General features: G+C 31.4%; 1 protein-coding gene and 1 pseudogene across 3 annotated transcripts; both read right to left on the bottom strand.

The window, feature by feature from the left end:
• Nucleotides 1-288: 288 nt before the first annotated feature.
• Nucleotides 289-4036, bottom strand: LOC118046780 (uncharacterized). Of its 3 annotated transcripts, none has more exons than XM_035055791.2 (8): nt 3822-4032; nt 3260-3588; nt 2984-3158; nt 2302-2482; nt 2133-2213; nt 1823-1930; nt 923-1195; nt 289-665 (listed from the first exon to the last, which is right to left on the bottom strand). In XM_035055791.2, the coding sequence occupies exons 1-8, from the start codon at nt 3968-3970 to the stop codon at nt 567-569; spliced, it is 1395 nt and encodes a 464-aa protein (XP_034911682.1). In that variant the 5' UTR covers nt 3971-4032; the 3' UTR covers nt 289-566. The 3 variants fall into 3 exon arrangements, with proteins under 3 accessions (XP_034911682.1, XP_034911683.1, XP_034911684.1); XM_035055792.2 differs by having other exon boundaries at nt 3260-3584; XM_035055793.2 differs by lacking the exon at nt 923-1195 and having other exon boundaries at nt 3822-4036.
• A 5047-nt stretch (nt 4037-9083) lies between these two features.
• LOC118046782 (uncharacterized) lies at nt 9084-12753 on the bottom strand (annotated as a pseudogene).
• Nucleotides 12754-15253: the final 2500 nt, after the last annotated feature.

Genomic DNA, 15253 nt, shown 5'->3' with positions numbered 1-15253 from the left:
CCTGGATTTATAATTAAAAAAATCTTAGTATTCATATTCATGAGCTCATGTCTTCCTCCTATGATATTGGGATGCTTAAAAGCTTTGCTTTTGTGTTTATATAAACATGAATCAAATTAATATAAGGCAATCTCCTAGTCAGTTTTTAGTATGTTTCCAATTTATTAGACACAATGAGACCTTATTCAAGGCTGCTAGAAAGGCATTATAGCAAAAGTAGCATGTGCTACCAATCTAGTATATCTTCTCGTGTGTGTTGTTTTGATGCAGTAGAGAAGCGCAGGCACCTAAACAAGAAAAATAGATGGCCATTAAATAAATTAAAGCAAACCAAACTTCCACAATCTTTCTTCTTCTATTCTCAAAAACTAACACTCAAACCATCCAAGTATAAAAGAAAGAAAGCAAAGAAAGAAAGAAAAAGAGATGTAAAAAGGCCTAGAATTAACAGAGAGGAGAGCTCGGACTTGCAAAGAGCGCCTCGTGATGGGATAGGATCTAGTCAAGATGGCGCTCTCCCCCTTTCCATGTTGACGAGGATGAAAAGAGAGTTAAAATTGGAATGATCATGTTAGAAACCGTTCGCAGCATAAGAACTTGTCCCATATCAGTCTTAAGCTGTCCTCGAGCATTTTGGAGATTGAATCACTTTCAGCTCCCCGTTCCTTCATAATTCAACAAATGCAGCTTTAAATACAAGAAAAATGTTTTAGAAGATATTAAAAGCACAGCTTTACACGGGTATGAATCTGGAAACTTTATAATTTATAATAAAGAGGAACTAACTGAAGAGGCGTTTAATAAATCTGTCAGCTCTGGATGCTCTCAGCAGGTTCTTATAAAGCTCACAAATTAGAAGTTTTATGTGAGCCAAAGCAACATAAGGAGGTATAGGGAAAAGTCAACCAATAAAGGAACTTGCCTGTATTTCTGAAACAATTCTTTTCAACTTCAGATAAATTTCTCCAAAAGTTTCCCTAGTTCCAGTCTTGAAATCGTATCCATCGACATTTCTTGCTATCAGCCTAAATGATGAACTTTTATAGGCTTTGGTTACTGTGTGCGAAACCCCAATGACACTATATCTAGCACCAGAAGATGCCTCCTCCCCCTGGGGCCATCTTAATCCACCCTTCATATCTGAATCTAGAACTGCAGAATTGATCAGATCCCTAAGGCTATTCATCTCCTCATCCTGCATCGATTCATACAACCAGTCACTCCACAGCGTCAGTATCAGGAGTTACATCTACAATGAAGTTTCTTGGCTTTGATATTTTAAGCAGTATATATGATTATCAGAAGAATAATCTGGCTTTGTTACTAAGTAGCCAATACCAAATCATTGCCTTCTGCTTAATAAACTAAAACTTTCATCCTGGAAATAAATTACTCACGAGCAGCTTTGCGCTGTCTAGACTCATGCAAATTTAGGGAAATCATTGTTCCAACTATGAAAATCAATCCAATATCCATGAATATGGTTTTAACGTTCTAAATTTCGTTCTAGAATTGTTAACCTATCTCGCAAGTGCAAGCCTACTCAATTAATGCTTGTTTTACATATCTTCTCTTCTAGGTTTGATCAAACTAAGTTCTAGGATAAAGATTACTTGCTATTTTCCATCATGACATTCTTTGAAATGGAGAAAGCACAGGCTGGACACGATTAAGAATGTAATTGGAGGAAAATACAAAGGTAGGATGCTTGCTCAAATTTTCTCACTAACAAGTTTCTGCAGAGCCCAAGACACTTCATGCTTCAATGAGTGTCTAACGATCATGGAGTATGATTGTAGCTAAATTTCTGATGCTAACTTACAGTTAGAGACGTTAAGATCCTGCTGGTGCAAAGCATTAGCCTGAGATCCAGATTCTTATCAAGACATGATACATCTATGACCAGCTGGCGCACTTTGTTTAGCTTAACCTACAAGAAAGTTTTATACTTTAATACTCCATGAACAAGCAAAATTATAAAAGTGGAAACCATCTTAAATTCATAAGTGAATATCAGAAGGTGTCCATGAGATTACACGATAAAGCACAAATTACCAAAAACAAATTAATTCTACCATATAATATGACAAATTAACATGAGAGGACAAGACTCTAGGTAGTACAAAACCTGCCTTGTAGAGGTGAAGTTTTTTATCTTCCAGCACAATACATTTGCATAAAACAGTTGCATCTGGCCGTGTATTATCAGACAACTGCTTGAAGGAAGAAAAGTTAATGACAAATTGAATTAAAAACATAAGAAAAACACTACCACGAGTCGGTATGCAGCAAAAGGGATACCTTTACAGTATAAACATCTTTCTCCTCTTCAAAATCAATTCCAATCGCTGGGACCACTCCATCTATAATATTTTCCATGTATGATGAAGGAATATCTGTGTACAATGATCTGTTGAGTTGTCTCAGAATCGCTTCTTCAACCTGCATTTTATTCACACTTTCTAGTCCCATTGAATGTCTCCTGCATCACAGAATTAGTATAATTATTCTTGCATGCATATCCTTGTAGAACTGAAATATAAAACATGCTTCTTCTGCACTGATGGAGAATATGAATTTCATTTAACATAGGCACTTATGGCTTCTGGTATATGCATATCAACAATATCTACGTTACACTGATACAGCACCAGCAGAATTTGTTTGGCAGCGATCAGAGTAATCACTAGAGCAAAACAAGTCATATGATACACTCAGGTCTCGAAACAAACCAAATCAAAATATGAACTTCAGTCGAGGTCCTATATGGAGGAACAAACACTTATATGCTTACGTTCTTCCCTTAGTTCATTGAGTATGTCATGGAGAATAAACTGAGACAATTCCAGGCAACTTCACAATATAAGCAATTTTCAGTTGCATCCTTCCATCTAAAAAGGCATCATAAGTTGGAAAAAAGATGATGTTCCAATTAACTTTAACTCAATTTGCAATATCTATAGAGAGAAGTTGCATTGCTCACCCACGAAAAGCGATTTTTCCCATTCGAGCAACCAATTCTGGCTTTATTTTTTCTGAACCCTGATCATCCATTTCATTCCTCAAAATTTCGAAAGAAGAGAGTAGTTCTTGCTGTACGTTTTCCGCTATAATCTCCCATGGACTTCTGGAGCAAGTCCTTTCCAGTTTGCTATCCTCTTCATTGCATGAAATTTAATACAAAATTTATAATAAGAACATTTAACTCAAACACCATTCAAGGGAAGAAGCAACTAACAGAGAAGGATGGAACACCAACCTTCAGTTACAATGCTGTTCACCAAGACCAGAGGCTTTTCTCCCGTTTTACGCTCAATATATTCAAAGGAAATCGGCTCGAGATGGATGTAAGGAGGAAACTGGCCATCTTCGTCCAAGCCAACAGCAAACCATTTATATATGGTAGTGTCTTCATCAACAATCTTTCCACTCTTTTTTTTACGAGAAGTGGAAGCTCTCGAATTCATATTTCTTTGAAATTGAGGTTGCAGTGTCTCTGGAATTGGGGTTGCGCTTATCACATCCTTGGAATGCCGCTTGTGTGGAGGAATGTAAGCCATCAAATTTACAGGAAACGTAGTAGCCTGGCTGCCCAAAAAGAACACATTATTGAAACAAGAAAGCAGAAAGAAACCTACCGGAAAAGAAAAGAAATTCTGATATTTCAAGAACCCAGAAGAAAGAAGGAAAAATCCAGTCACAGATGATCACAACATGAATTACAAAGAAAAAAGAAACAACCCAGATAAACTAATGTTGCAATAATGATTTATTTAAGCTAAGAACTAAGACCCAAAAATGAAGAAACTGAGTATGATTACCTGAGAGTTAAAAACTGTTGTTGATCGTGCAACAGTAGCTCCGTTCTGGAGGTATTACATTGTTGCAACATAAATGCGAGAATGTATATATAGAACCCCACATAGAAAGAAAGAAAGAATAAAGCGGGAAAAGAACTGGAGGAAAACATTTATAGAAAATAAATAAAGATTGAATTTGAACAATGAATATTTTAAAAAATAAACTCAGCATTATTATTATTATTATGAATCCTTTATTGAGCATTACTACTACTAGTAAATGAAGAACCAGATTGAATATATGTATAACCCATAAATTTCTAGCTTATTCTGATAATTTTCTTAAAAAAATCATTGTTTTTAGGCAGTTAAAATAGTAAAATATCAACCAAAATACTTTTTTTGTACAATGCTTTGGCAATAGGATAAATTGGAGATCGAATGAATGTATAAACAAAGAAAGAGGGAAAGGGACCCACACACACTCCACTAAGCTACTTCACTACGAAGGGTTTCTGAACAACTTCAAAAAAAGAGATAAAGAGTGAAAGGGACACACACAGACACTCGATTAAGGTGAAATTCCTTTTTTTTTTTTTACTTTAAATTAAATTATTTTTATATTTTTAAAAAAATAAAAAAATATTATTTTAATATATTTCTAACTAAAAAATACTTTAAAAAATAATTATTACAAACACCCATCTTATTTTTTTTTATTATATATAAAAAACAAATAAAAAAAAGGGACACAAAAACACTGAAGGTGAAATTTTTATTTTTTTATTTTAAATTAATTTTTTAATTTTTTAATATTATTTTAATATATTAATATCAAAAATAATTTTTTTTATAAAAAAATATATATTATTTTAATATAATTTTAAATAAAAAAACACTTTAAAAAATAATTATTTTTATATCTTTTAAAATAAAAAAACTTTTTATTCGTATAAACGAATAAAAAGGGAAGGGGACACACGCTCAATTATGGTAGTACTTCACTAGGAGAGTTTGATTTCCTTCGTTGGGAGGGTTTTCTTCATTGGGACCTACAAAATGTGTTCATCCAAATTTGTTCATCTTTATCTTTTCCTAAGAATAAGTAGTATCAAATATTTGTAATGTTTTATTGTTTGTTCTTGCATTATTAATTATTTTTAAAATTATGCTGATGTTAACAATAATAAAAAAAAATATTTTGATATTAATTAAAAAATATTTTTTTAAAAAATATCTTGATTTACAATATTTAACACACATGTTTGAAAAAAAAATTTAATTCTTATGTAAATTGGCATATCTCTTATTTTCATGTAAAATTATAAATATTTATAACGAGGGACCAAATTGAATTAATATGAATATAAAGTAACGTGTATAATTGGTTTTGAACACAAAGTTACTAAGTGGCTTTGCATTTCATTCAACATGCTGACTTTATGTGATCAAATTAGTATTTATCATAATTTAAAATCTGAATTTACTCTAGAAAAAACAAATTAGGTCTTTGTAAAAGTTAATGTGTTTATAAAAATTATTTCCCCCCAACTTGAAAATCTCGAACCATAAACTAGGAAGAAATCTAGAATAGAACTATTAGACCTTGTAACAAAAACTAAAATATCAAGGCTCTCTTGTTACTTGGAAAAATATTGGGTTTGGAAAATATATTTTAAAAAATAAACTTATTTTAATATTTAATTATATTATAGAGATTGAGTTGTAAAATATTATAAGATATTAGGATACTAAAAAATAAGTTACTCTTTCATGTTTTTCTTTGTATTTTAATAGAATTTCTCGATTTATTTGAGAATGAAATATAGCATTTCATCCATACTAAAAGTATGAAAAATACATGAAATATAGCAATTGATCGATCTTTTATCAAATTGGACGACAAACAAATTCTCTAATCTTCTCAATCTTAGGATGCCTTTAAAAAATTTTTCACACCATCACCGCATGATACAATGTTTTTGAAAAGTTTTGAAAATTTTTTTTTTTTTTTTTTATTTTTTTACATTAAATTAATATGTTTTTGATATTTTCAAATCATTTTGATGTGGTAATGTTAAAAATAATTTTAAAAAATAAAAAAATATATATATTATTAATGTATTTTGAAATAAAAAGCACTTTGAAAAGCAACAGTCACTACACTTCTAAACACCTTTAAAAGTTTAAGCTGCCGTACATTAATAAGAGTTTTATCATCCAATTTTTATGCCCATAAAAATATATTTTTTTAAAAAAGAAAAAAAAAAAAATTAACAAAAACAAAAAAAAGAAAACTAGCAATCATGGACGGACACGTTCCATCTATGGTGATTGTGCAAACTATATATGCTAAAAAAACTAATTTTTTTTTTAAAAAAAAGATAACCTAAAGTGACCAACCGACACCTTATTTATATGCACCATGCACACACTTTAACAAAGACACTAAAGGAGATTGGAATGTCACTGTCACATGGTTAAAATCCGTCAGGGTGTAGGCTAGCAAAGAGCATTGTTGGATAATAGCTACGGGGTGGCAGCTCGCGTGATAGTAGCAAAAATTAGCAAAGTGTGTGTGCGGCAGCACACAACAGCTAGCGCAATAGTACGCTAACGAGAGTTGAGACTTGGGCGAGGATTGTCCAAGGCTTGACGAAACAGTTCTGAGATGACACAACGAGACAGTAGGAAATTTCGGCAACATTGATGAGATCAGCAGTGTCGATGGAATTCGACAGCGTCGACAAAATCGGCAACTGGGGCTGACGATAACTTGGATAGTGGACGGTCCAAGGCATGTGAGGCAGTTATGCTGGCAGTATGTATGCTGGCAGTGGGTAGTTGGCATGTGGGAGAACATGCCAATGCAATTGCAACATTTCTGGGAGCAGTTATTGACAATTGCAGCAATTTCTTATATGGGAAAGAAAGTGGTCAGAACATGGGATAATGGGTGCTCCAGCTATGCAGGAAGTTAGAGACAGTTTCTACTTGTAACTTCCATTATTTTGTAAATAGATAGGCTGGAAATGGGCATAGCACACAAGAAGGACTTTGTGTAATCCTTTAGTTGAGTTAATGAAAAGGTTGGGACTTGTTCATGTAATCTGCCGTGTTGTTTGTTCTGTTCATATTTATTTGTGTTATTCCGCTTGCTTGTGACATTGAAAGAGTGTTGGGATCTCTTGGGTTTGTGGAACAAACTAGTCATAGGCAAAATACGAGTGAATCAGTGAGGGAAAGGTTTAGTCTAGCGGAACTAAACTGCCGCGCGAGGTCTGTTTTTGAGAGTGAAAAATTGACCCCGTGACAGTCACCATGTTGCTCTGTTCGCCACATTGTTCATTGAACTTTATATTTCTTTCAATCTGTACTCAAAAGTCAGGTTGTAGTTTTTCTATATTTTTTTTATTCTTTTTAGATTGAATGTTACCGCGTGTCTAAGATGTCAGAAACCGTTCGCAGCATAAGAACTTGTCCCATATCAGTCTTAAGCTGTCCTCTAGCATTTTGGAGATTGAATCACTTTCAGCTCCCGGTTCCTTCATAATTCAACAAATGCAGCTTTAAACACATATGATTGCCAAACATGAACACAGGCATGAATCTGGAAACTTGTTAAAAGCACAGCTTCACCTATGAACTCCCTTGGCGGTATGAAATTTATAATTTCATTACAAGACAATGTTGAAGGGCGTTCAGCATTAGAGTTAATCACTTAGAAAGCTCACAAATTAGAAGTCGTGTATATGAGCCAAAGCAACATAAAGAGGCATAGGGGAAAGTCAACCAATAAAGAAACTTGCCTGTATTTCTGAAACAATTCTTTTCAACTTCAGATAAATCTCTCTTGTAGTTTCTCCAGTTCCAGTCCTAAAATCGTATCAATCGCCATCTCTTGCTTTAAGCCTAAATGATGAACTTTTATTAGAGTAAAATGAAATTAAAATAGAAATTAATATTACAAAGAGATAAAAGAAAAAATCATGTGAAATTCAAGTCCAGCTGATGTTTTGTCCATCGAAAACCATCTCTGATATATCAACGAAATTACCCTCTATTTTCGTTTTCTTTACATAAGAAATTACTCAAATCTCTTCATTTCTTGATTCCTGGCAACTTCTTATCATAACCCAACTGATAAAAAAAACTATATACCACTTTCATGCATCCAATATCCTCTCCCATCCCTTCAATATATCACCAAACCATTGCTAAATCGCAAAATCAAGTACAGACACGATGTCAGATCAGATCATGAGGGGAAGGAAAAGGTGTTGCGGAGGTTTTTGTTTTTTGTCCTTTTAAGTGCATGCCTAAATTTTGCAAAGACAGAAAAAGAAACAGCAAGCAGGAATTTTGTTTTGTAGCACTTTTAACTTCTGTTTATTTTTAAAATTTTTACTAAATTTTATTTAATATATTTTAAAATCCCTCATAAAATTTCAGTTTAATCTAATGGTTGGATTGAAAATTACGCACAATAATATAAAATTAGTCAAATTATGATTTTTCATTAAATTTCTGAATTTCTTTAAAAATTCTGAAATTTTAACCCAATATAAAGCATTATATTAGAAGGTTTCACATAAATTTTTCAGAATTTTTTGATAATTCAATGAAAAATTAAATTTTTTTAAATAAAAATAATTAAAAAATACTGATAAAATCTTAACCTAAATTATAACTCACCCAAGCCTTTAACATACCTCCGCCCTCAGGTGCACTGGTCAGTTTATAAGAAAGGAGAGAGAATTGGAGGGCGGCTAACCTAAGCGGAAGCGCCAATACCAGCTCCCCTTTTTCGATGGCATAGAGTTGAAACTTTACTCCCTCCAATCCCATTATAAGGATAAACACATACCTGTTTCAATTTATCTTTTTTAATTATCTAAACATTAAAGATATTTTGTATACTTAGAATGTAATGAACATTCATCATCTCACTTCATTGGCTGTTGTTCAAATGATCACAGAATGCATGTGAGAGTCAAGCCACAGAAGTCGCATTCATAAAAAAGAAATGAGTTTCCAAACTCACAAATTAATGTCACAAAGAGTATCCAATATGATTTAACAATTAATATGTAAGCTGTAGCATTGGGCAAGAAGGGCTTTGAAAAAAATATTTTAAGAGTAGCAAACAAAACGAAAGTAAGTCCAAGTAGTAGACGGCAATGGCGGAAAAGAAGAGTAGTAGAGGAAGTCAAGACTCATGCTTCAAGAGGATTGCTCTTGTCTGCAGCTTCTAGTTTTGTTATTAATTATATAATTATATGATAGTTTGTATGCTAAAATCTCCATTGATTCAAGTTTAATTGTAAAAACAAACACTCAAACCATCCAAATTAAAAAAAGAAAAAGAAAAAAGAAGCAAAGCAAAGCAAAAAAGAAAGAAAAAGAGATGTAAAGAAGCCTAGAATTCACAGGGAGGAGAGAATTCGGACTTGCAAACAGCGCCTCGTGATGGGATAGGATCCAGACAAGATGGAGCTCTCCCCCTTTCCATGCTGAAGAGGATGAACAGAGAGTTAAAATTGGAATCTTCATGTTAGAAACCGTTCGCAGCATAAGAACTTGTCCCATATCAGTCTTAAGCTGTCCTCGAGCATTTTGGAGATTGAATCACTTTCAGCTCCCGGTTCCTTCATAATTCAACAAAATGCAGCTTTAAATACAAGAAAAATGTTTTCGAAGATACTAAAAGCACAGCTTAACAAAGGCATGAATCTGGAAATTTATAGTTTATAATAAAGAGCTACTAACTGACGAGGCGTTTAACAAATCTGTCAGCTCTGGATGCTCTCATTAGGGTCTTAGAAAGCTCACAAATTAGAAGTTTTAAATGAGCCAAAGCAACATAAAGAGGCATAGGGAAAAGTTAACCAATAAAGGAACTTGCCTGTATTTCTGTAACAATTCTTTTCAACTTCAGATAAATCTCTCTAGGAGTTTCCCCAATTCCAGTCCTAAAATCGTATCCATCGGCATCTCTTAATTTCAGCCTAAATGATGAACTTTTATAGGCTTTGGTTAATGTGTGCCAAACCCCAATGACACTATATCTACCACCTGAAGATGCCTCCTCCCCCAGGGGCCATCTTAATCCACCCTTCATATCTGAATCTAGAACTGCAGAATTGATCAGATCTCTAAGGCTATTCATCTCCTCATCCTGCATCGATTTATACAACCAGTCACTTCACAACGTTACTATCAGGAATTAAATTCCAATTACATCAGGAGTTAAATCTACAATGAAGTTTCTTGGCTTTGATATTTTAAGAAGTATATATGATTATCAGAAGAATAATCTGGCTTAGTTACTAAGTAGCCAATACCAAATCATTGCCTTCTGCTTAATAAACTAAAATTTTCATGGTGGAAATAAATTACTCACGAGCAGCTTTGCACTGTCTAAACTCTAGATGAAAATCTCTCATGCAAATTTACGGAAATCATTGTTCCAACTATGAAAATCAATCCAATATCTATGAATATGGTTTTAACCTTCTAAATTTCGTTCTAGACTTGTTAACCTATCTCGCTAGTGCAAGCCTACTCAATTAATGCTTGTTTTACATATGTTCTCTTCCAGTTGTGATCAAACTAAGTTCTAGGATAAAGATTACTTGCTATTTTCCATCATGACATTCTTTGAAATGGAGAGAGCACTGGCTGGACACGATTAAGAATGTAATTGGAGGAAAATACAAAGGTAGGATGCTTGCTCAAATTTTCTCACTAACAAGTTTCTGCTGGGTTTGGGCAGAGCGCAAGTCATTTCATGCTTCAATGTGTGTCTAACGATCATGCAGTATGATTGTAGCTAAATTTCTGATGTTAACTTACAGTTAGAGATGTTAAGATCCTGCTGGTGCAAAGCATTAGCCTGAGGTCCAGATTCTTATCAAGACATGATACATCTATGACCAGCTGGCGCACTTTGTTTAGCTTCTTAACCTACAAGAAATCGTTATACTTTAATGCTCCATGAACAAGCAAAAGTATAAAAGTGGAAACCATCTTAAATTCATAAGTGAATATCAGAAGGTGTCCATGAGATTACACGATGTAACATTGATAAAGCGCAAATTACCAAAAACAAATTAATTCTACCATATAATTATGACAAATTAACATCAGAGGACAAGACTCTAAGTGGTACAAAACCTGCCTTGTAGAGTTGAAGTTTTTTATTTTCCACCACAGTACATTTGCATAAAACAGTTGCATCTGGCCGTGTATTATCAGACAACTGCTTGAAAGAAGAAAAGTTAGTGACAAATTGAATTAAAAACATAAGAAAAACACTACCAAGAGTCGGTATGCAGCAAAAGAGATACCTTTACATGATAAACATCTTTCTCCTCTTCAAAATCAACTCCAATCACTGGGACCACTCCATCTATAATATTCTCCATGTATGATGAAGGAATATTTGTGTACAATGATCTGGTGAGTTGTCTCAAAATGGCTTCTTCAACCTGAATTTTATTCACACTTTCTAGTCCCATTAAATAGTTCCTGCATCACACAATTTGTATAATAATTCTTGCTTGCTTATCCTTGTAGAATTGAAATATAAAACATGCTTCTTATGTACTGATGGAGAATATGAATTTCATTTAACATAGGCAGTCATGGCTTCTAATCTATGCAGAATTTGTTTGGCAGCGATCAAAGCAATCACTAGAGCAAAACAAGTCATATGATACACTCGAAACAAACCAAATCAAAATATTAACTTCAGTCGAGGTCCTATATGGAGGAACAAACACTTATATGCTTACGTTCTTCCCTTAGTTCATTGAGTATGTCATGGAGAATAAACTGTGACAATTCCAGGCAACTTCACAACATAAGCAATATTCAGTTGCATCCTTCCATCTAAAAAGGCATCATAAGTTGGAAAAAAGATGATGTTCCAATTAACATTAACTCAATTTGCAATATCTATAGAGAGAAGTTGGATTGCTCACCCACGAAAAGCGATTTTGCCCAATCGAGCAACCAATTCTGGCTTTATTTTTTCAGAACCCTGATCATCCATTTCATTCCTCAAAATTTCGAAAGAAGAGAGTAGTTCTTGCTGTACGTTTTCCGCTATAATCTCCCATGGACTTCTGGAGCAAGTCCTTTCCAGTTTGCTATCCTCTTCATTGCATGAAATTTAATGCAAAATTTATAATAAGAACATTTAACTCAAACACCATTCAAGGGAAGAAGCAACTAACAGAGAAGGATGGAACACCAACCTTCAGTTAAAATGCTGTTCACCAAGACCAGAGGCTTTTCTCCCGTTTTACGCTCAATATATTCAAAGGAAATCGGCTCGAGATGGATGTAAGGAGGAAACTGGCCATCTTCGTCCAAGCCAACAGCAAACCATTTATATATGGTAGTGTCTGCATCAACAATCTTTCCACTCTTTGTTTTACGGGAAGTGGATGCTCTCAAATTCATATTTCTTTGAAATTGAGGTTGCAGTGCCTCTGGAATCGGGGATGCCCTTCTCACATCCTTGGAATGCCGCTTGTGTGGAGGAATGTAAGCCATCAAATTTACAGGAAACGTATGTAGCCTGGCTGCCCAAAAAGAACACATTATTGAAACAAGTAGGCAGAAAGAAACCTACCGGAAAAGAAAAGAAATTCTGCTATCTCAAGAACCCAGAAGAAAGAAGGAAAGAAGGAAAAATCCAGTCACAGATGATCACAACATGAATTACAAAGAAAAAAGAAACAACCCAGATAAACTAATGTTGAAATAAATTGATTAAGACGATCATTTTAGTAATAATGATATATTTAAGCTAAGAACTAATACCCAAAAATGAAGAAACCGAGTATGATTAAAGCAGTAGAGGGACGATCATACCTGAGAGTTAAAAACTGTTGTTGATCGTGCAACAGTAGCTCTGTTCGGAGCTATTATATTGTTGCAACATAAATGCGAGAATGTATATATAGAACCATATAGAAAGAAAGAATAAAGCGGGAAAAGAACAGGAGGAAAATATTTATAGAAAATAAATTATAATAAATCATAAATTTTAATTTTTTATAAACTAAAAATTAAATTAAATAAATAAATAAAACATAGATTTAAAAACTTGAATCAATAAAATTAATCCATAAAACTCACTACATATATCACGAGATTGAATCATGTAGAAAACAAATTATAATAAATTATGAATTTTAATTATTAATAAATTAATTGTTAAAAAATAAAATTAAAAAAATAAATTCTAAAATTAAAAATTAATTGTAATGAATAATATTTTTTTTAATTACTTAAATATAAAGAAAAGGTCATGTTGCATGAATGAACTCGATTTGGTAAAATTAAATAAAATTTTATTAATTTAAAATAAATAAAGATTAAATTTGAACAGTAAATATTTAAAAAAATAAATTGAGCATTATTATGAATCCCTTATTGAGCATTACTACTAGTAGTAAATGAAGAACCAGATTGAATACATGTATAACCCATAAATTTCTAACTTATTGTGATAATTTTCTTAAAAAAATCATTGTTTTTAGGCAATTAAAATAGTAAATATCACCCAAAATACCTTTTTGTACAATGCTTTGGCAATAGGAAAGGCATCTCCATTATTGGCCTTCACAGGATAAATTGGAGATCGAATGAGTGTATAAACAAAGAAAGAGGGAAAGGGACCTACAAACACTCAATTACACATAGTATGAAAAACACGGTACAAAACATATTTTGTAAAAGTTTAAATTTTATTTTTTATTAAAAATTAAATTTTTTATATGCTTTAAATCGTTTTGTTGCATTGATTTTAAAAATAATTTTTTAAAAATAAAAAAAATATTATTTTAATATATTTTAATATAAAAAATACTTTAAAAAATAACTACAATCACATTCCCAAACAAATATTTAAACTACTTCACTCCAAAGGGTTTGAACAACTTCAAAAAAGAGATAAAGAGTGAAAGGGACACACACGAACACTCAATTAAGGTGAAATTTTTTATTATTTTTTTATTTTAAATTAAATTATTTTTATATTTTAAAATCATTTTAATAGATTAACTTTAAAAATAGTTTTTAAAAAATAAAAAATATTATAAAAAATAATTATTACAAACACCCATCTTAACTTTTTATTATATATAAAGGAATAATAAAGAGGGAAAGGGACACACACAAACACTCAATTAAGGTGAAACTTTTTATTTTTTTATTTTAAATTAATTTTTTAATATTTTTATATCATTTTAATATACTAATATCAAAAATAATTTTTTTAAAATAAAAAAAATATTATTTCAATACAATTTTAAATAAAAAAAACTTTAAAAAATAATCACTCCTATTTATTTTAAAATAAAAAACTATTTATTTGTTCTTTATATATATATATATATATATATATATATAAAGAACGAATAAAGGGGAAAAGGACACACACTCAATTGTGGTAGTACTTCACTAGGAGGGTTTGATTTACTTCATTGGGAGGGTTTTTTTCATTAGGAACTACAAAATTTGTTCATCCTTATCTTTTCCTAAGAATAAGTACTATCAAATATTTGTAATGTTTGTTCTTGTATTATTAATTATTTTTTAAAATATATTTTCATTTAAAAAAACATCTAATTAATATATTTTAAAATAATTTTGATATGGTAATGTTAAAAATTAAAAAAAATATTTTGATATTAATTAAAAATATTTTTAAAAAATATCTTGATTTACAATATTTAACACACTTGTTTGGAAAAAAAAAATTTTTTTTTAATTCTTATTGGCATATCTCTTATTCTCATATAAAATTATAAATATTTATAACGATGGACCAAACTTGAATTGATATGAATATAAAGTAAAGTGTATAATTGATTTCGAACACAAAGTTACTATGTGGCTTTGCATTTCAATTCAACATCAAATTAATATTTATCATAATTCAAAATCTGAATTTACTTTAGAAAAAATAAATTATATTGAAAAAACTATTGAAAAAACTAAAATATCAAGGCTCTCTTATTACTTGAAAAAATATTGAGTTTGGAAAATATATTTTAAAAAATAAATTATATATTAATATTTAATTATGTCATGGACATTGAATTAAGTTCTAAAATATCATTTGATATTAGGATACTAAAAAATAACTTACTCTTTCATGTTTTTCTTTGTATTTTAATAGAATTTCTCGATTTATTTCAGAATAAAATATAGTATTTCATCCACACTAAAAGTAGGAAAAATACATGAAATATAGCAATTGATTGATCTTTTATCAAATTGGAGGACAAACAAATTTTCTAATCTTCTTAGTCTTAGGATGCCTTTAAAGAAATTTATCACACTGCCAAGGCATAATACAGTGTTTGGCATTACAGTTGGAAAATATTTTTGAAAAATTTTAAGTTTTTTTTTTATTTTATTTTTTATTTTAAATT

Source organism: Populus alba, chromosome 19 (genome assembly GCF_005239225.2).
Source record: "Populus alba chromosome 19, ASM523922v2, whole genome shotgun sequence".
NCBI classification, from domain to species: domain Eukaryota; kingdom Viridiplantae; phylum Streptophyta; class Magnoliopsida; order Malpighiales; family Salicaceae; genus Populus; species Populus alba.
Note: the sequence above shows the minus strand (reverse complement) of the source record. Positions and strands in the feature narration are given on the sequence as shown.

Coding starts and splice junctions, on each gene's coding strand:
- LOC118046780 (XM_035055791.2), bottom strand. CDS start 3,970: ATGTTTTCCTCCAGTTCTTTTCCCGCTTTATTCTTTCTTTCTTTCTAT. Junction 2,483..2,983: donor GGAAAAATCGCTTTTCGTGG/GTGAGCAATGCA, acceptor TCTGTGATGCAG/GAGACATTCAATGGGACTAG. Junction 2,214..2,301: donor AAGATGTTTATACTGTAAAG/GTATCCCTTTTG, acceptor TCCTTCAAGCAG/TTGTCTGATAATACACGGCC.